Source organism: Berghia stephanieae, chromosome 1 (assembly GCF_034508935.2).
Source record: "Berghia stephanieae isolate SIO BIC M18660-M18661 chromosome 1, UCSD_Bste_1.3, whole genome shotgun sequence".
Taxonomy (NCBI): domain Eukaryota; kingdom Metazoa; phylum Mollusca; class Gastropoda; order Nudibranchia; family Aeolidiidae; genus Berghia; species Berghia stephanieae.
Window position 1 is genome coordinate 14368703 of NC_088360.1, and position 22500 is coordinate 14391202.

Below are 22500 nucleotides of genomic sequence, written 5' to 3' on the forward strand. Positions count from 1 at the left end.
CAGTCTCCTCTTATTAAGGAACTGCATTTTGTTAGCTTTGCCATTTATTTTGTACAACACACATATTTTTGTTCATCATCATAAAATCACCATTCAAAATAATGGTTTTGTAGTCACCCATACAGATTTTACATGATAAACATGACAAATTATGGCATTGTTGTATCAATGTATTTTCAATGTCAGTAACATTGTTAAATAAAATATGACAAATTATTTTTTGGGACTAAATTAAACCCAAGGCATCATCAAGATAGATCTGTGGAAGTAAAGAATAAAAGATTCAATTTAGAGCTGCGACCATGCTCAATAGGCAAAAAACAAACAAACTAATAAAACGTCTGTTGTGGTCTTGGGGTATGACACTCGTTTTTTAGATCAGAAGGTCCGGGGTTTGGGGCCTCGCTCGGCGCATAGTTTGAGCCCCTTGGGAGAAGGCTCTTTACTCACAATCTCTCACCGTACTCAGGTGTCAAATGAGTACCTGGCCATTAACAGCGTTGTCCTCTGTCCGAAAAAATTGTAATATCGCCTAACAGGCATCATGTCCCGTCTTACATGTTAAATGTTCTGTTGGCCGGGGCCCCCCTTGTAAAGCCACTTTGAGCCCATTTAGTGATATTACGCTATATAAAAGCTAAATTTAAAAAAAAAAATTAAGTGGTTCTTTCATTCATCTTGCTTTGTTGATAAAGGGGAAATCCGAAACGTCCATTTTATCTGTTTTCGTATATTAAATTGAAGTTCACATTCAAATTTCACAATGTAATTGATCTCTTCGAGTTTCAAGCAGAAACATTTACATTATGGCTAGCACTATTCAGTATCTGATACTGAATAGGGGTTTTGCACTATTCATAATCTGATACTGAATAGTGGTTTTGCACTATAGAGCATAAAGTTAGGTGCCCCAAACGTAAACAAAGGTCGAGAAGCACGTGGCAAACCACATGTTCCTTCTTGACAGCTCACGTTCCAATGTAAATAATAGAAAAAAATAACCTTTAAAATGGCTGTTAGGTGGCAAAAGAAACACATATTCATAAATACTCGATCATGCATCAAATAATGTCTAGATATGGATATTTTATGGAACAAAAGTAAAATTTTCAAAAATTTATCAAAAGTTACAGTCTATCTATTTTTAGACCAGAGCAAATTTTTGCGCTGGTGTGAACAAAACGAGAATTATTCGGAGCCTGATTTTCAGAATAATTACCTTATATTATTATTTCTTCAACTGTTAGATTTTATGTAAACATATTTTCAATACTGAAAGTGGATTGCCTACAACTCAAACTACAAAATTGGGAGACCTATATTGTGCGTAAATTATATCCGGTCCCTAACGGAAATCACTACGACTTGTTATTGTTTACGTTTGGGGCACCTAACTTTACTGCTCTATTCAGTATCTGATACGAATAGTGGTTTGTTACTATTCAGTATCTGATACTGAATAGTGGTTTTGCACTATTCAGTATCTGACACTGAATAGTGGTTTTGCACTATAATACGGTTTTTTTTTTTCCGAAACCCGACAAAGTTATGGAAGAGGGCACTGTGGGAGTGAATCTCGGACCAGAGAATGTACAACATGGGGAGTGAACCTGGACTGGGTTTCAGCGGGTTTCGTAATAAAAAACCGGACGACACCCTGCAATATCCGACAAAGTTTTGGGATGTAGGCAGCGCTGTGTGTGTGTGTGTAGAGGCGAGGGGGGAGGGGGGTGAACCGAGATCAAGGAAGGTACCCAGGGGAGTGAACCTGGACTCTGGGTTTAAAAAAAAGCAATAACAAATGGGGGGGGGGGATTACTTTTTACAAACCCGACAATATGCGGCAAAGAAGTGGAAAGTAGGCAACGCGTGGGATGAACCGGACTAGTGAAGTGTACACCAGTGGGGGAACCTAACTATTGTTTTCGGCGACTTCAGCATTTCAATAAAATCTTTTTTCTTTTTTACAAAATCCGACGAAACCTTGCAATATCCAAAAAGTTTATGGTATAGGCAACAGTGGGGAGTGAACCGAGATTCGGGGAAGAACCCAGTGGGGAGTGAACCTGGGTCTGGATATTGTAAAAAAAAACAATACCAAAAAAGGGAGGGGAATTACGTTTACGAAACCCGCCAAAACCCGACAACGTTATGGGAAGCATCAGCAGTGGGATGAATCTGGGATTTGGACACAGATAGGATTGAACCTGGGACTGCGAAGGCTGTACCATGGACAGTGACTCAAATGTACTTTTATTTTTGAAACCTACCGAAATTATCAAAAGTTGTGGGGAAGTGGGCACCATTGGGCAATGAACCGGCTCAGGGAAGCGCACACTGGTTGAAGGAACCTGGGACTGTGAAAGAGGATATCAGTGGAAATGAACCTGGGACTAGGGAGTTGGTTACCAACGAATGAAGCAATTACTTTTTTACGAAACCCGCCAAAACCACCGAACATCCAAACTTGGTTTACTCCCCCAAATGTACACTTCCCCATCTCAGTTCACTCCCCCTGTTTCCTACTTTCTTTCCAAACTTTGTTGGATATTGTTGGGTTTCGAAAAAAGTAATTGCTTTTTTGTTACAAACCCAGTCCCGTTCACCCCCAATGGTACACTTCCCTAGTCCCGGTTCACTCCCCACTGCTCTGCTTCCCCTAACTTTTCAGGTTTCGGCTGTTTCGGCAGGTTTCAGTTTCGTAAAAAAAGAAACACCCCTAAAATACCACGGTATTCATAAATAATGTCAATTGATCCTAAATCATACTGTTTTAAATTTTATTATTATTATTATATTATTATTATTATTATTATTATTTTTTATTTTATTATTTTTTATTATTATTATTATTATTTTTATTTATTATTATTTATTAACGTCTTTATTATTATATTATTATTATTATATTATTATTATTTATTTTATTAATAAATTATTATTATTATTATTATTATTATTATTTTCTAATTTTTTATTATTATTATTTTATTATTATTATTATTATTATTATTATTATTTTAAATTATTATTTAATTATTATTTTATTATCACGTAATTTTAATATAATACGCAATTAAACGAAGTACTTCATTAAATAAAAATGGAGAAAGTCGGGCCCATATTTAAATGAATCGGAGTCTTGGATGACAAACAAACAAACAAACAAAAACAAACAAGAACAACAACAACAACAATTGTGACAAACAAAAAAAGCAAGATTTTAAAAAGTAATGAACAATAGAAGAGCACATCAAGAAAAACAACAACGAGATATAACCAAAAAGATATTCGTAATAAATCGATAACTGATTAAATAACTCCTACACTTGATTTTAAAAACATAATCATAAAAAAGATGTATGAACGAATACACAACAACAAAATAATATAAGTGAAAATAAAAAATAATAATAATAAATAATAATAATAATAATAATAAAATATAATAATAAAAAAATAATAATAATAATAAAAAAGTATAAAAAACTTAAAATATATTACAACAAATAAAATGATTAAAACAAAAATATTGGGGAAAAATAAAAGTTAACCCGGCCGGGATTTGAACTCCGAACCTAAGTTCAGGGTCAAACAGCTTATCCCCAAGCCATGGTGTCACTGAACTTTTAGTGACATTTTAATCATGTCTATTTAGACATTAAAAATGTATTTGAATGCCACCTTCTTTTGATATTTTGAACTATGTTAATTGCACATAGCAGAATTTAAAAATAACGATCAAAATATTTCTACAACTTTGAATCGGGCTGTCAGTTAGCGACTGCACGAGTTCAATCTGGTAGTAGGTCACAGTTTATTTACATTCACTGAGATTGTCGCACTTTCACTCTCTCTATAATAAAAGAGTTCCTTATGGATACTGAATAGGCAAACACTATTCAGTATCTGATACTGAATAACCACTTTCCTTACATTATACCTTAACCCAATAGGAATTTAGTTTACGTGACTAAACACTGTCTAAATAATAAATAAAATTCCCTATTCATCCCATAGAGAAATTTGTCTCTAGGGTCTATTCCCAGGGAAGACTGGAATAACCGCGGTGCACGCCGCAAATTGAGCTAGGGCGAGGTGACTTGCTCAAGGCCACACAGCGCAGCGGCGGGTGAACGAACTCGTACCTTTCGGTACGAAGCAAAGACCGTACCGCTGATCCACGCTGCCCCTATGCCTACACATGGTTAATAAAATGTCTAGTGATTGGGTGATTGTGATGTCATATTGAATATTTATAATAAAGTTACATACGATACTAAATATATGTAGATGTCAATAGAAACGAAAATTAGCGAAGCAAGACTTCAAAGTCAAGACTCAAAGTCGTGGTCCAAAGATAAAAACACAATGAATCAAAGATCTCTCCTCTCTCTCTCCTCTCTCCTCTCCTTCTCTCTCTTCTCTCTCTCTCCTCTCTCTCTAACTAAAATCGAACGTAAACAGTAAAATCTTTCCATTGGATATACTAAATCCACTAAACTCAAAGTAAATGATTATTGTCCAACAGTAAGTTTTACGGGATGTGCGATTTGAGAGTGAGAGTCAGAAGACGAAATGACTTACCTTCACAGAATACTCTTTATTCTTCGTGCTGGCTTGACTTTGGCCGAACATCATGCCATCTGAGTAAGTGAAAGTCAAAACATGACCTGACTGATGATGATTTTCACCTCGCGAGACACTTTTATGCTCATTGGAGAAGTATTTCATAAGGGCGGAGATGGAAAATAAAGTTAGTGTCGCCATTTTTCTCGATTGTTTAGAGCCACCGGTTCGTTACCATGCGTGCTGCGCGGATACGTCACGACTTTTGAAGACTATTAGGGCTTGGTTAACATTGTTGTAATGGATAACACTTTTTAGTTGTTTTGAGAGTATTTCCATTAACAACAATAGGCCATTTGGATTATCAGACCTGCAAATAAGTAAACGTTTGTTACAACAATGTTAAATCAAGCCCATAAACACAATGTATAGGTATAATGTAATAAAAATGAGCTAATTATTTGTCATGCAAAACACGATTAACAGCGATGAAATGAATATCTCATGGGATATAAAATAATTCCTGTTTACTTCATTTTTTCTTTCTTTCTTTTCTTTTTTTTTTTTTTTGAGGGGGGGGGGGGGGGGGGGGTAATAATATGTCCGCCATTTTGAAAGCCGTATCCGTGTTTCTCAGATCATCTGCAATTGTGCTCCTCCGGTTACCCTTTTCATTTGATTTTTTAAAAAACTGATTCCGTTATATTAGTAGGCTTCTTTTGAAAATGAAAGTGAATCCTGTTATTTTCCGCAATGGTAAGTTCGTACACAAAGGGAATGGTAAAACTATTATTCTATCTCAGTGCTGAGTAGTGGCATCAAGCGTTGCTAAGCACTCGACCAAGAGCCAAGAACTCTTTTATTCTTAATGGAAAAAAAGACATGATGAAGTGCTCGCGCAGTTGCAGTTTGGAATGGTGAATGGACTGAGAAAAACAAACACGATTCTGAAATAGAACAAAATACTGCACTGTGTAATTATTTCCAGTTAGCCATTAAGTTAACAAAATCTGGTAAAAGCTCCAGTAATCACTCTGTCAACCCTTTTTTGCTTGACTATGCAGCTAAAAAATTAAATCTTATCGATCTCTTAATTTGACCACCGCCCACGAGCAACAAGTGTTGATCTTTCTAAGTTGACGTTCGCAAGTGACAAGCGTTCCGAGACTTTAACAATTCTCTTGATTATCAAATGCCAGATTAATGCTGGCTCCTCAGATTAAAGCCCAACTGTGTAGTCTACCCTCGGCTCCTATTCCTGCATAATTTCATACTCAATAACTGTTTAAGCTCTTCCACATTTCATGAGCTTGCCCAACTATTTTATTTGCCATTATCTTGAGAATTTTGACTCTACCGACGTGGGCTTGTCTTTACGTCAGAAAACCCAAATTATGGCCTCATTGTGTAATGGAGGTAAAATATTGCCCATTTTATTTTAATACAATGTTAAATCAAGTCTAAGATTGCGTTCAGTTATCATCAAACGCGAATTGTGCACCTTGTTCTTTATCGACGTAATATATTTGCAGGTCTGATAACCGAACGCAATATGGCCTAGTTTAATATTGTTGTAGTGGAACATAATTTGCGTAATTAAAACAAATTTCCATTACAACAGCCCCACATAAAATGGGTTATCAACCTGCAAATAAATAAATGCCCCCCCCCCCCCCCCCCCCCTTTCCCTCGTAACTTCCTCCAAATTGTTCTGAATGATGAAGCTAAATATTCTATTCTTTGATGAAACCTAAATAACCATTTTTAATGAGCTAGTATCGATGCAAGACAAATAGACTACCCTTATTTTTTATTTTTTATTTTTTTATTGTTGGCTCTCACAAATTCCTCCACTGACATGTCTCATCTATCTTTCAGATAATGAATTAATAATGGCTCATAAATGAGCAAACATGAAAACCAACACTATTTTAAACATTCGCCCGTCATCTATTGTTAAAACCCAAGGTTAATTTTTCACTTGGATTCTGTTGGTCTCCTGATTAACTGATCAATTTCAATTTTCAATAATTGGCTCGATCATGAACTTTTGGATTTTCGTCTCAACTCTTATTTTCTTAATTCTAAATTATCTAAATTTTTTAATCTAGATCAATCTTTTACTTTATCTTCACCCAAGCTACTCTATCCATCCACCACCATCATCATCACCATCTCCTCCACCCACCCCTCCCCCCCCCCCTCCCCCTTCTCATGTCCTTCCTTCTTCCTCTCTCCATAACTTTTTCCTCCCCCCTCCTTATCCTTGTCATCTTCCTCTTCTCCTCCACCTCCTCCTCCTCCTTCTTCTTCTTCTTTTTCTTCTTCTTCTTCTCTTCTTCCTTCTTCTTTCTTCTTCTTTCTTCTCTTCTCTCTTCTTCTTCCTTTCTTCTTCTTCTTCTTCTTTTTCTCTTCTTCTTCTTCTCTTCTTCTTCTTCTTCTTCTTCTTCTTCTTCTTCTTCTTCTTCTTCTTCTTCTTTCTTCTCTTCTTCTTCTTCTTCTTCTTCTTTCTTCTTCTTCTTCTTCTTCTTCTTCTTCTTTCTTCTTCTTCTTCTTCTTCTTCTTCTCCTCTCCTCCTCCTCCTCCTCCCTTCTCCCTCCTTCGTCTTCGTCTTCCTCTTCCTCTTCTTCTTCTTCTCCTTCTCCTTCTCCTCCTCCTCCTCCTCCTCCTCCTCCCTCCTCCTCCTCCTCCTCCTCCTCCTTTTTCTTTTTTCTTCTTCTTCTTCTTCTTCCTTCTTCTTCCTTCTTTCTTCTTCTTCTTCTTCTTCTTCTTCTTCTTCTTCTTCTTCTTCTCTCTTCTTCTTCTTCTTCTTCTTTTCTCTTTTTCTTCTTCTTCTTTTTCTTCTCCTCTCTTCTTTCTTCTTCTTCTTCTTCTTCTTCTTCTTCTTCTCTTCTCTTCTTCTTCTTCCTTCTTCTTCTTCTTCTCTTCTTCTTCTTCTTCTTCCTTCTCCTTCTCCTTCCTCCTCCTCCTCCTCCTCCTCCTCCCCTCCTCCTCCTCCTCCTTCTCTTCGTCTTCGTCTTCGTCTTCCTCTTCCTCTTCCTCTTCTTCTTCTTTCTTCTTCTCTTCTTCTTCTTCTTCTTCTCTTCTTCTTCTTCTTCTTCTTCTTCTCTTCTTCTTCTTCTTCTTCTTCTTCTTCTTCTCCTCCTCCTCCTCCTCCTCCTCCTCCTCCTCCTCCTCCTCCTCCTCCTCCTTCTTTTTCTTTTTCTTCTTCTTCTTCTTCTTCTTCTTCTCTCTTCTTCTCTTCTTCTTCTTCTTCTTCTTCTCTTTCTCTTCTTCTTCTTCTTTCTTCTTCTTCTTCTTTTCTTCTTCTTCTTCCTTTTTTCCTCTTCTTCTTTTCTTCTTCTTCTTTTTCTTTCTTCTTCTTCTTTCTTCTTCTCTTCTTCTTCTTCTCTTCTTCTTCTTCTTCTTCTTCTTCTTCTTCTCCTCCTCCTCCTCCTCCTCCTCCTCCTCCCCTCCTCCTCCTCCTCCTCCTCCTTCGTCTTCGTCTTCGTCTCCTCTTCCTCTTCTCTTCTCTTCTCTTCTTCTTCTTCTTCTTCTTCTCTTCTTCTTCTTCCTTCTTCTTCTTCTTCTTCTTCTTCTTCTTCTCTCTTCGCTTCGTCTTCCTTCTCTTCTCCTCTCCTCTCCTCCTCCTCCTCCTCCCTCCCTCCTCCTCCTCCTCCCCCTTCCCCTTCCCTTCCCCTCCTCCTCCTCTCCTCCTCCGCCTCCTCCGCCTCCTCTTCTTCTTCTTCTTCTTCTTCTTTCTTCTTCTTCTTCTTCTTCTTCTTCTTCTTCTTCTCTTCTTCTTCTTCTTCTTCTCTTTCTTCTTCTTCTTCTTTCTTCTTCTCTTCTTCTTCTTCTTTTTTTTTCTTCTTCTTTCTTTCTCTTCTTCTTCTCTTCTTCTTTTCTTCTAACAGTCAGATTGAGTATTGTCGTTGACGTGCATATCCAAAAGAAAAATAAGAAAAATATGGCTCTTTACTGGTAGTCTGTAATACATCTTAAAGTCCTCAATATTGTTCAGAATGTTGATACCAGAAGGTAAGTTGTTCCATATGCCGTTCGTATTTTAAAAAAACAACAACACAAGTTGAGATATGCAACTTTTGATGAAGGAATATTAAAAAAGAGAATTTGTACTTGACTTCATTAGTAAGTGACCGGTATCTATAAATTCATTAATCCTTCGTCAGTGGGACAACCATTGTCCGTCTTGGTTAACAACGGATTTTATAGCTTTCCTCTTTATTGATTTCTGGCAGCCAGATTACAGCAATACATTTATATATTTTAGATTTTGAAGATTATCCCCATTAAATAATGGTAATATCGATATTACAGTATTCCAGTTCTATCTCACACCTCTTTCCTTCGTTCATCTTGTGAACCTCCTTCTCATCCTTCTTGTTCCTGTACTCCTCCTCCTCCTCACTTCTTCCTTCTCCTTCCTCTTCTCCCCCCTCACATCCTCCTACCTCCTCCTTTCTTCTTCTTCTTCTTGCGTTCTTCTCTTCTTCTTCTTCTTCTTCTTCTTCTCTTCTTCTTCTTTATCCTTCTTCTCTCTTCTTCTTCTCCTTCTTCTTCTTTCTCTTCTTCTTCTTCTTCTTTCTTCTTCTCATCCCCTTCTCCTCCTCCTCCCTTCTTCCTCTTCTCTCTCCTTCTCCTTTTCTTTTCCTTTTCCTCTCCTCTTTTTCCTCTTCCTCTTCCTCCTTTCCTTCTATCCAAACTTTTTTATAAATTCTTTTCATACTTTCTTAAATCTTTTCCTTTATCTCCACTTATCCTCCTCTTCATCTCCCTCCCTCTCTTTTATTTTTTTCCCCATCATTCTCTGCTCTTTCCTCCTCCCCTCCCTCCGTCCTCCTCTTCTCCTCCACTCCGTCCTTTTTCCTCCTCTGTTCCTCCTCCTCCTCCTCATCCTCCACTTCCTTCTTCTTTTTCTTTCTTCTTCTTCTTCTTCTTTCTTCTCTTTTCTTCGCTTCTCTCTTCTTCTTCTCTCCTTCTTCTTTTCTTCTTCCTTCTTTCTTCTTCTTCTTCTTCTTCTTCTTCTTCTTCTTCTTCTCTTCCTTCTTCTTTTTCTTCTTCTTCTTCCTTCTTCTCTTCTTCTTCTTCTTCTTCTTCTTCTTCTTCTTCTTCTTCTTCTTCTTCTTCTTCTTCTTCTTCTTCTTCTTCTTCTCTTCTTCTTCTTCTTCTTCTTCTCTTCTTCTTCTTCTTCTTCTTCTTCTTCTTCTTCTTCTTCTTCTTCTTCTTCTTCTTCTTCTTCTTCTTCTTCTTCTTCTTCTTCTTCTTCTTCTTCTTCTTCTTTTCTTCTTCTTCTTCTTCTTCTTCTTCTTCTTTCTTCTTCTTCTTCTTCTTCTTCTTCTTCTTCTTCTTCTTCTTCTTCTTCTTCTTCTTCTTCTTCTTCTTCTTCTTCTTCTTCTTCTTCTTCTTCTTCTTTCTTCTTCTTCTTCTTCTTCTTCTTCTTCTTCTTCTTCTCTTCTTCTTCTTCTTCTTTCTTCTTCTTCTTCTTCTTCTTCTTCTTCTTCTTCTTCTTCTTCTTCTTCTTCTTCTTCTTCTTCTTCTTCTTCTTCTTCTTCTTCTTCTTCTTCTTCTTCTTCTTCTTCTTCTTTCTTCTTCTTCTTCTTCTTCTTCTTCTTTCTTCTTCTTCTTCTTCTTCTTCTTCTTCTTCTTCTTCTTTCTTCTTCTTTTCTCTTCTTCTTCTTCTTCTTCTTCTTCTTCTTCTTCTTCTTCTTCTTCTTCTTCTTCTTCTTCTTCTTCTTCTTCTTCTTCTTCTTCTTCTTCTTCTTCTTCTTCTTCTTCTTCTTCTTCTTCTTTCTTCTTCTTCTTCTTCTTCTTTCTTCTTCTTTCTTCTTCTTCTTCTTCTTCTTCTTCTTCTTCTTCTTCTTCTTCTTCTTCTTCTTCTTCTTCTTTCTTTTCCTTCTTCTTCTTCTTCTTCTTCTTCTTCTTCTTCTTCTTCTTCTTCTTTCTTCTTCTTCTTCTTCTTCTTCTTTCTTCTTCTTCTTCTCTTCTTCTTCTTCTTCTTCTTTTCTTCTTCTTCTTCTTTTCTTCTTCTTCTTCTTTCTTCTTCTTTCTTCTTCTTCTTTCTTCTTCTTCTTCTTCTTCTTCTTCTTCTTCTTCTTCTTCTTCTTCTTCTTCTTCTTCTTCTTCTTCTTCTTCTTCTTCTTCTTCTTCTTCTTCTTCTTCTTCTTTCTTCTTCTTCTTCTTCTTCTTCTTCTTCTTCTTCTTCTTCTTCTTTTCTTCTTTCTTCTTCTTCTTCTTCTTCTTCTTCTTCTTTTCTTCTTCTTCTTCTTCTTCTTCTTCTTCTTCTTCTTCTTCTTCTTCTTCTTCTTCTTCTTCTTCTTTTCTTCTTCTTCTTCTTTCTTCTTCTTCTTCTTCTTCTTTCTTCTTTCTTCTTCTTCTTCTTCTTCTTCTTCCTCAAACCTCCTATCCAAAATTATTTTCTTAATTCTCGTTAATCCTGTCTTTTCCTTTACTCACAACTAATCTGCCTCTTCTTCATCTCTACCCGGCTCTCCTCCTAATCCTTTCCTTGTCTTTTCTTCTCCTAGTCCTTCTCGTCTTGCTCATACAAAACTTCCTCCCTTCTCTTCTCCTACTCTTCCGCTTCCTTTTCTTTATTCTTCCTCATGTACTCCTTTTGATAATATTCTTTCCTCCCCATACACGACATTTCTCCCTCCCCCCCCCCCCCCCCTCTAACCTTCTCCTGTTCGTCCTCTCTCTCAAGCGCGTAGTAATTGAGGTGACATTCCGATTTTGATCAGTCCTTATTTTTTTATCTTCGGCCTTTCGTCTTCATCATCATCATCATCATCATCATCATCATCATCATCATCATCATCATCATCATCATCATCATCATCATCATCATCATCATCATCATCACTACCACCACCACCACCACCATCATCATCATCATCATCATCATCATCATCATCATCCTCATCATCATCATCATCATCATCACTACCACCACCACCACCATCATCATCATCATCATCATCATCATCATCATCATCATCATCATCATCATCATCATCATCATCATCACTGCTGTACTTTTTTCATTACTACTTGTATTTCCTTAAACAATTCTATCATACTTAAGTGATAGGGAATTTTAATTTTGAAGGCTGAATTTGCTTTCGACATGATTTTGGAGTGACAATTAAACACTGACACTGTTTGTCCCATAATGAGGACATCTAACATGATCAAACACTCGGAAAGCCATCCCACATTCATCACTGGAAAATGCTTAAAATGTGACATTTCTATTACTTATGATAAATGCGCCAAATCGAAGCCCCAGCCCTACATTTAATTGGACAATATGCTTTGTATTTATTCTAAGTTGTTTTTTTTTTTATATTTCCAGACCACCATGAATGATGAGAGCGGAAAAAGTTTTTATTCTAATTATATATTTTTTGCTGATCATACCTACTGCCAGAGGGATAAACCACCAAATAGGCGGTCTTCTTTTGATTCTTTGATTGATGCTTTTTGTGACTCAGTGGATTTTGATTATTGCAATGATTTTGATGATCAATATGAAGACGAGTTTGGATTAAGATTTAAAGATTTTGACAATCAAGACCCTTTCTGTCTTGATGAATTGGATATTAATGGAGTGGTTGATTTTCCATGCAATATTAATATTTTTCCCGATGCAAAACAACATGAATTAGTCAATAGTGTTGTGATTTCAGACGAGGTTCACAATGGAGAATCTTGGGAAAACAATTTTGACTCGAAGGACATTGGATCATTGAATGTGGATGAATTCTTAGATGATTCAGATATTAGTTTTGACTTAATTGAACCTACTTTTATGCCATTAGATATTGCTAATGTTGAATTATATTTAAACATTTTAGCACACGAGGATGCAGAAAGTTTAGTAAAAAACAGTCATCTGTCAAGTGAGCTTGAACCCCACAGATTTAAGAATTTTTCTAAATCATCAGATGTTAATACCTCTTGCCTATTTAAGGAACTTGATTTCACTGAGCAAGATGAATTAATTGAAACTGCTTGCTTCATGCAGACTCCAGCAAGAGAATTTACCTCTGAGAACCAATCTACATCATTCGCTAATTCAACTGAATATGAACATTTGCCAATATTGTTTCCGATGAACTCAACAAAATTAGACAATAACGATCAAATAATGAAAGAAAACCACATATTCACGTCATCTACTCATTGCTCTCAGTCAAATGGTGAAGTTTTTGCTTTGGAAAATGAATGGAATCAGAAAAATAACTCGGAGGTTATTACATACACATCCAGACATTATTCTTCTAATGAATCACAGACGCCAGTTACGGCTCCGAGCAATTGGGATCATTACCTCTTAAACAACAATCCAAATGTAGACTCCACTAAATATTGTAGTGACAATGTATTTGACCATGGCATTTCATATGAGATTTACAATAAAAATGTCAACTCTGTGAAACAACATGATTCAAATATTCCAGTTACACACTATTTGCCATATAACACAGTAGATAGAATTGGAGATGTGTCACAAAATGACCAGACAATGCATACAAAGTCATTGACACACGAGGACGTGCAGGAACAGGATTTGTCATTATTGAGTTTCATTTCAAATCAAAACAACGTGGATCAAGTTTCACAGAAATGTACTTTTGTACATTCCAAGAGGGGGCCAGATAACCTAGCAGTGCATGACCCAAATCTATTTTTGCCAGAAGTAAACCCGTATTCCAAAGTAGATATTTGGGAACTACAAACTAATCATCAAAGTGCAGATAGCTCAGAAAATGCAAATTGTGCGAACAATTCAGACTTTAAATTCTCGAAAAATAACGTATCATCTAAGATAGCAGGGGATTCGAGGGAGCATTATTTTCAGTATTCAAAAGAGCGATTTTCAAATCAAAGAAATTTTGAATTACCAAATGGGTTCCCTTGTTCCAAAACTGTTAACAAAATTCTAGATGAGCACCATTACCATTTTGAGCAATCACAATTTCTCAACAATGCGGCGTGCGCTATTGATGAAGTAATTAATAAAAATACCCCCATTCTTGACTTCAAGTCAACTGAAAAATACATTAAGCAAGAGAGGGAAATGGAATATCATAATGGAAACACATCAGATTCTCAAGAAAGTAGTTCAATTCTGTTGTTTGACAAGTTTTCAGCTCTTATGTCCTCGGCAGAAACGACTCAACTTGATCGCACTCAACCATCATACGGTAACAATCATTACAATACTTGTTCTGCGTCTCAAGTTAGCAACAACTGTCGTAGCACACAGAATGGAAATGACAGAGGTTCGCTTTTCAAACCCTGTGCCAATAAAAATGGCGATTTTGATAGTCAGTGCTTGCAGGGTGAACAAATCATAGGACATGTGTGGAAAAACTCGGGAAATCATACCAATTTAGAAACTAATGAACCTGTAACTGTTCAAAGTGGTGTTATAAATATCACGTCATCACCAAATTACAATTCTGAAAAATTTGTGCTTATTGATAGATCAATAAAGGATATGAATAATAACATTAGTGACAGTGTAATTAGCAGTCACACCAATGGATGTAATGCTTGTCCAATCGCTAATGACACATGCCTTAGCAATCAGAAGTCGATTACCATTTTAAGGAATGTTCTGAATAAAAATCAGGCTGCTTCTGACATTTGTGTGAAAAATGAATATGCGCTTCAGAAAACACACGAGAAAAAGAAAAGGAAAGCCATTGTTCAAAATAAAAGATACATAATCAATACTGCAGCAAATGTAGCAGATGAAAGCTCCGGTGAAGACTTTTATAGTGATAGCCATTTGTCTATTGAAAAGAACCTTGCACAATTTCCAATTAATTATCTGAGCACCCCTTCAAACAACACCTCTAAAAGAACCAATACATATACGGTCTCCGACAAAATATCTCTTGATTGCAAAGGGAAGTTTGGTCTTGAATCATCTGTAATTCTCATAAAAGATGATGCCCAGAAGAGTAGTACTTTCTCTGATAAATCCTTAGACAAAGCACTTTATGATCTAAAGAAAAAGACCGAAACGAGAGTTGTGCAGCCCAAAAATGTCTCAAAGAAATGCGGTGTTAAAAATATTAAAACAGTTGTAAAAAACCCAAGCAAAAGCCCTTGTAAAGTTAAAGACGATCAAAAAGATGTGTTTAAAAGGCCAAAGCCAAGCACCAAGAGTAAGTTTATCTCTCATCTTAAAAAACAGGAAATGGATGACTCTCCTCAGCCTGAAGTAAATCTTGGAATTGAGAACCTTTTTGTTTCTGTCAGAATCAGAGATATTTTATATAAGAATGTCAAAGATGTAAAACGTTGTTTTACAGAGGAGCCAAAGAAAACTGGCAAGGAAATCCAGAAGGAATGGAAGGATAGTTTTCGTCTTTTGAGAGAGAACAAGATAAAGCGTTTAAATGCTGGAAAGAGAAATTTGATATCATCTGTCCACGAAAGAAGGTAATTACCAAGCCCTTCGTCTTATTTGCGAATAAATAATCGACACAAAATTGTCGATAGGGGCAGTTTGACCTTGTGATATGATATTGCCGTCTTTCCAATGGCACATTGGTGTTTCAAGGACTGGCTTAAATTTGTGAAAATATCATTTCCAGAATTGTCATAGAAAAAACGTATTTCTCTTACTATTTTTGATTTGGTCATCCTAGGACATCCTAAATGTGACACCTTGCAACGAATGCAATTGAATGTACCAGGATGGTTGTAATGTTACACTTGTAGTTCTAAAGAAAAAAATGATTAAAAGTTTATTCCCCGTATATTATTATTTGAATTGTTACTGTTATTAATCTTGTTAGGCATACTGGACTTAAATGCTTGTTTAATGACATTGTAGAGGAAAGGAGTACAGTCAATCACCTGACCATGTCACTGAACGGGATCTTTTGACCTTCCATGGAGGGGCAGACGCCACTTGGTGTATCTTCTATCCCTCGTGTTGTTCTTTGTCCTTGTCTTTGTCCTGGATTGGGATTGCTCGTTTTCCCCTGGTCCTGGCGGGGATCCTAAGCTTCTTTGTTATATGTTATTATGATTATTATATTATTATTATTTGAATATAGTGTACTTTGTAAACATCAGAGTGTAATCATCAGAGCGGGACCCTTTGCTTATGACTGGATGGGACTTTCAGGTAATGTCAAATTAGACATCGGTGGATTGCTCGTGTAATCCTCTGTTCCCTATTTAAATCAGACCCTTATGTCTTGATTATTCGTTGGTGCTCTTAGCTTCAGATCTACAATTTTTCCCCCATCATCTTCCTTTTTACTGTCGCTGAAATGAACTGAAGGTGTCGCAAGCGCCCTACAATCCCTAAATCAAAATAAACCAACAGTAATAACAAACACAGTTACTTGTTGCAACACTAGAAAATGATTTTCCATCTTTCCCAGATCATACATTATTATCAATAAAGACACCAGCGCCACAGGCGGTCCCTAAAGTCGGTTCATGTATTTTCAAGAAGTTGTTGGGTTGACCCGACGTTTTCATATATGCAGGTCTGATATCCGAACGCAATTATGGGTCTAGTTTAACATTGTAATGGACCATGTTTTGCGTCATTTTTTGAGATTTCAATTACAACAATGAATCCATAATGAATTTGGTTATCAGACCTGCAAATAAGTTCACGTCGGGTTGACCCAATATAATCTAACATTAGTCGTGACTATCTCCTTCCGTCTCGGTACTTGTACTTGTCCTCCGATAGGATGGAATTTTAAGAGTCCATGTATTCTTTCTTTCTTTTTTCTTTCTTTTAGTAAATAAATCAATCCTCGTGGCTTGTTACACAGGGGGTGGTGGAGATCTTTATTGATTCTTTCCCTTTGGCAAAGATAGAGAGGAAAATATTCTCATACAAATTTTAAATAATTTTTTAAAAAAAACAACAAAAAACAAAGCATTATTAGGATTTCAAAAATGCTCACAAAACTTTGTAACACTGTAAACAACAAGATAAAAAATGATTGACAATTTTATTCTAATTCTAGTGATAATCTAGCTGTTAACTTGTCAAATATTGTCACTGAGCTCACTTGTAGCCTTTATGACTTTGATAACTTGTATCCGAAGAAAACTTATTTGATATATGTGCTAATAAAAAAAAAAGAAAAAGATTTTACATGGCATTCTTGGCATAAGCGACTCTGGTCATCTTAAGCCAACTCTCAACCTGTGAACCGACAAGTTTTCTCATATCAATGATCGACTCTTGGCCAAACTAAAGTGCAAGTGCAAGTACATCTGTTTTCAAAGAAAGTAAGTATTATTTTATTGCGTTAAAATTCGCATTGCTCTCCTTTAAAACTCCTGCCCCAAAATGACAGTCTCGTTTTCTCTCTTTAGATTTTATGTCATTTGTGTATAAGGCATATAATTTGTCAAAAAAAAAAAAAAAAACTCTTCCGAAATGGGATTTAAACAATTGTTTCTAGCACAATACACCCCGACCACCGCCAACCTCCCCATCTGAAAACTTCGTAGGGTATTTGTTGATCGGTGAAAGATGTATATATATATTTTTTACTGTCAAGAGATGACTTTATCTTTGAACACTTCTAAAGATGGTGATTCATTTGTATCATTATTCTTTGACGAGGGAACACTGAAATGGAAGTTAGCAAATGTGTCATTAGCATCCTGGGTAATATTGTTAACTACGTCAGCAGATAGATTTATAGTGGCCATTTGAACGAAGAGAAGCATGTCCATGGGGGTGGCACTGTTAAATCCGAGACTGTACCTGGGAGGAGAACACATCAAATAACAGGCCCAAGATGTCAGACTCAAAATATTAGTCACCACGAGAAAAATTAGTAATCCAGTCATGACGTCAAAGACAATGACTTCAAATTCCAGTAGACTTTTAAGATTAAGCAATGTTTCAGTTAAAGATTGTGGCTTAAGTTCAAAATGTTCGACTTCCGTTATCGTGCATAGGTTATAGATTGTCTGTTTATTTATTTCAAGAAATATATGGCATATGAATGTGTCATTGGGGCTTTCAAAAAGAGAGTCCAATTCAATCGTTTCATTTGCATTGTTTACAATTTCCTGGTGACTTTTGATATCCTTTTCCAAAATGCCTGCTTCTTTTCTAGTGATGGCTGACGTAACGATTGTAAATATGATAACCATCATGACTGACAGTAACTTTTTGAGCAGGTACAGAGCACTTGCCGAACTCGCCGTTGAGTCAAATCCTTTTTTCTGCAGTACCTGTGTGGTGGGGAAAAAAATGAAATAGGATTATAAACACACACACACACACACACACACACACACACACACATATATATATATATATATATGTATATATATATATATATATATATAATGGACTCTTGCAGAGCGCACGGTATTCTCAACCATGAGCCTCTTGGCGCTTTACATCAATACAACATAATATTAAAGAAAATTCATGACACCCAAGAAAAAAAAAGAGAAATGTATTCAAGGATTTCTTGAACACTGACTCCCGGATGCTCTGTAGAATGGTGTTCCATACAGACGGACCAAGCTGAGAAAGGGACCTTGTTCCCGCCTTTGAACGAATGCGAGTGATAGCGATAGATAGTGTCAATGGATGAACGCAAAGATCGGGGTTTTGAATATTTCTGTAAGGTAAGGAGGGGCAGTGTTTTCCAGACTATGAACTATAAACTATTACACTTGCTTTGAATTTGACCCTTTTCTCGACAGGCAGCCAGTGTACTCTTCGAAGCAGAGGTGTGGCAGAGTCAAACCTCCGTTTTCGAAAGACCAATCTGACAGTATATTATTTTAAACTGTCTGCAGCCGCCTGAGCTTATTTTCCGAAATACCAAACAGTAATCCAGCTTTGACAATAAAAGAGAAACGGCAAGTTTTGTTTTGTTTTGTTTTTTTGGTAACACCCTCAGAAAGGAACTGCCGAATAGATCCAATCTTTTTCAACTGACAGATTAATGATTGGATCATTGTCTTACTTTGGTGGTCCATCGACAGTTCCGAATCTAATAATGCTCCAAGATTTTTGACCTTGTCAACAATATCTATTGACACCTCTTCTACTTTCAATTTCCTCTCGTTCCAAAACTTTCTGCTCCCGACATACACATCACCTCCATTTTGTCGTCATTCAGCTTTAGCCTGTTCCTACCCATCCAATCCCTTACACCCAGTACACATTTTTCACATGTTCTTATGACATTTTGTAAGTTTTTGGTCCATTCATATTCAAACAACTGGGTGCATCAGTATATTGGTGGTAGGACAGGCCAAAGCCCATGATAACCTTTGAGAGTGAATGTATGTAGAAAACAAAGAGCACAGGTCCAAGAACTTACCACCATGGAAAATCACATTCCAAAGGAATTTGATCAGGCTTCAAATTATTTACAACTACAATTTGTTGTCTATTTAATAAATAAAATTTTAACCGTATCGGACATGCCGAAAGTTATTTTTAAAAGTTTAACAGTAAGTCGTGATCGATAGTGTCAAAAGCTGATGATAAATCAAGAAGGTTAATTGTGCAGGAACCCTTGTCGATGATTTAAAGATCGTTTACATCCCGGACAAGAGCAGTTTCGATCGAGTGATTTTCTCTGTAGGGAGACTGAAAAATGTCTTAGATGAAGCTTGAAGTTGTTTTATGACCGGCTTTTCAAGAAGTTTTGGCGAGCCCTGTTTGTCCGGAGGACGGGTATCATCAGCCGTCATTGCACTGCGTAAGGAAAATAACCTTGAATTTAATACATATAAAAAATACGGTGACAAAAGTAAACAACGCCCTAATCCGTCAGTTGCATTGCGCTTATTTCACGTCTACCTCATTTGCATAAGCACAGAAGTATGTCCTGGGTGGGGTTCCTGACCTCCAATAGCGGGCAGGGAGGTGCTTATCGTATCTTCTGTCCCCCTATATCTGTTTTCCAACGTGCTTTCTGTCTTTGTCTTGGATGAGATTACTTGGTTTTGTCCTGGCCCTAGCTGGGAGGGAAACAGTCAAATGTATATTAAGAGTTTTGGGGGATGATAATTGTTTGTCTTGTAAATTATCTCTCTGTCATGCACTGTCCTTAACTTAAGTACATATTTTTTATCATTTTTTAAATAAACATTTGAGTGTATTCCTCTTAGTGGGGACATGTACATGTTATCTGAATGAGACTTTTAGGTGATCTCAAACTAAGTACTTTGATGGTTTACGCTTGGAATCTACATCTGTTTCCTATTTGAACCAATTCCCCTTTGTCTTACCTTTGTCTTGGGTTCTTTAATTATAAATCTAAAACTTTTTACTATCCCATTTTCTTCCTTTTTACTAGCGCCGATATGACTTTAAAGTGTTGCAAGCGCCGTAAAACCCTTAAAAACATATCAAAAAAGCAAAACAAAACAAAACAAATAACAAACAACAAAACATTATTATTATTATTATTATTATTATTATTATTATTATTATTATTATTATTATTATCATTATTATTATTATTATTATTATATTATCATTATCATTATATTATTATTATATTATTATTATTATTATTATATTATTATTATATTATCATTATTATTATTATTATATTATTATTATTATTATTATTATTATTATTATATATATGATATGATGATGATGATGATGATGATGATGATGATATGATATATATTATATATTATTATTATATTATTATCATCATCAATCAATCATCATCCATCATCATCATCATCATCATCATCATCATCATCATCATCTTTCATATCATCCATCATCATCATCATCTATATCATTCTCATCTCATCTTCTTTTTTTCTTCTTCTTTTTCTCTCTTCTCTTCTCTCTTCTTCTTCTTCTTCTTCTTCTTCTTCTTCTTCTTCTTCTTCTCTTCTTCTTCTTCTTCTTCTTCTTCTTCTTCTTCTTCTTCTTCTTCTTCTTCTTCTTCTTCTTCTTCTTCTTCTTCTTCTTCTTCTTCTTCTTCTTCTTCTTCTTCTTCTTCTTCTTCTTCTTCTTCTTCTTCTTCTTCTTCTTCTTCTTCTTCTTCTCTTCTCTTCTTCTTCTTTCTTCTTCTTTCTTCTTCTTCTTTTCTTTCTTCTTCTTCTTCTTCTTCTTCTTCTTCTCTTCTTCTTCTTTTCTTCTTCTTCTTCTTCTTCTTCTTCTTCTTCCTTCTTCTTCTTCTTCTTCTTCTTCTTCTTCTTCTCTTCTTCTTCTTCTTCTTCTTCTTCTTTCCTTCTTCTTCCTTCTTCTTCTTCTTCTTCTTCTTCTTCTTCTTCTTCTTCTTCCTTCTTCTTCTTCTTCTTCTTCTTCTTCTTCTTCTTCTTCTTCTTCTTCTTCTTCTTCTTCTTCTTCTTCTTCTTCTTCTTCTTCTTCTTCTTCTCTTCTTCTTCTTCTTCTTCTTTCTTCTTCTTCTTCTTCTTCTTCTTTCTTCTTCTTCTTCTTTCTTCTTCTTCTTCTTCTTCTTCTTCTTCTTTCTTCTTCTTCTTCTTCTTCTTCTTTCTTCTTTTCTTCTTCTTCTTCTTTTTCTTCTTCTTGTTGTTGTTGTTGTTGTTGTTGTTGTTGTTGTTGTTGTTGTTGTTGTTGTTGTTGTTGTTGTTGTTGTTGTTGTTATTATTATAGAAAATTGTGGAATGAAATGAAAGAAATAGCATTCCTCTGTTGAAATCTTTAGTATTTTTCTCTATAAAGTCATGGGGGCCAAATGGACCACAAATCCGGAAATCGTACTTTCTAGTATTTTTCCCTTTGAAAGTCATGGGGGCCATTTGGACCCCAAATAGGAAAATCTCAAATTCCAGATGAACATGCTCAGTGTGAATAAACTATGCACGTGAGAAGCAATAAATTTGGCATGGTCATGGACCTCATCATTTAAGGAAAAGTCACCAAATTTCAGGTCTCTGTGTCAAAAATTAACTGTTTTATGAATAAAAAACACACCCCTGGGGTCTTTTTGGCCCCCAAGTATGAAAATGGGGTAAAAGAGAAGTTGTTTCTTTGTGTGCGTCTGTTCTCTTTCCATCGGCATCATAGAGAGTACCTATCATGGTTGGGGGTGGGGGGTGGGGGTGGAGGGATAGTAATGCCCACCCACTCTAGAAAGACACGAGCCGCCACTGCTTTTATGTTTCAGTTGGGTTGTCCCCTTGAATGTCTGGGCCGTCTATTATGACGCTTTTTACTGTTATACTGATGTTTGTCGGTTAAGCTGGTGTGTGTGCTCGTAATGTCTTGAGTTAATAAATTTGTGTCGCACGCTTCAAGCATTCAAGTGTTTCTGTTCTCTACCTGCGTCCCAATCATAATTGTTTGTCTATAATGACAGAATTTTGTCTCTAAAATATAAAACATTACTTGACAGAGAATAAACGTCAGAAGTAAAACACTCTCCCGGGCAGTCCGGGGTAGGCCGGGGCAGTCCGGGAACAAAGTGACCCGACCCTTTCTAATCAATTAAATTTTTTCTTTGAAATATTGGCTAAAACTGGTGGGGCGGTAATCCTTGGAAATTTTAGTTGGAAAATGTTTTTATTTTCTTAAGGTACCGTACCTAGTGGTTTATTTGAAACCCCCCCCCCCTTCTTTTGGTCAAATTGCGCAGCCCCCCCCCCCCCTTTAAAATTATTATTGAAGTTTGGACAGTGCACCCCCCCCCCCTTTCTATTTGAAACACTAGAGTAGGTACCTATTTCAGTTTACCAACTTTGTAAAGACAAATGATTGATTTATCTCCTCTTCCTTTCCTCTCTTCTACAACCCCCCCCCTTCCTTCCTCCTCCTCCTCCTCCTCCTCCTCCTCCTCCTCCTCCTCCTCCTCCTCCTCCTTCTTCTTCTTCTTCTTCTTCTTCTTCTTCTTCTTCTTCTTCTTCTTCTTCTTCTCTTCCTCTTCGTCTTTCTAAATCCAACCAAGTTGAATCTTTATAAAA

At 36.4% G+C, this 22500-nt stretch overlaps 2 protein-coding genes across 2 annotated transcripts in view; one reads left to right on the forward strand and one right to left on the reverse strand.

The window, feature by feature from the left end:
* The first annotated feature begins 5469 nt into the window (after positions 1-5469).
* On the forward strand, positions 5470-15347 carry LOC144963374 (uncharacterized). The gene is made up of 2 exons (XM_078897342.1): positions 5470-5582; positions 11924-15347. The coding sequence occupies exon 2, from the start codon at positions 11930-11932 to the stop codon at positions 15029-15031; it is 3102 nt and encodes a 1033-aa protein (XP_078753468.1). The 5' UTR covers positions 5470-5582; positions 11924-11929; the 3' UTR covers positions 15032-15347.
* A 1029-nt stretch (positions 15348-16376) lies between these two features.
* Positions 16377-22500, reverse strand: part of LOC144963379 (uncharacterized) — a 10076-nt gene continuing 3952 nt past the window's right edge. The window contains exon 3 of the mRNA XM_078897355.1: positions 16377-17814. Within this exon, the coding sequence (XP_078753481.1) occupies positions 17125-17814 (690 nt within the window). The 3' untranslated portion in view covers positions 16377-17124. The remainder of the gene's footprint in view (positions 17815-22500) is intronic.

Coding starts and splice junctions, on each gene's coding strand:
- LOC144963374 (XM_078897342.1), top strand. CDS start 11,930: ATGAATGATGAGAGCGGAAAAAGTTTTTATTCTAATTATATATTTTTT.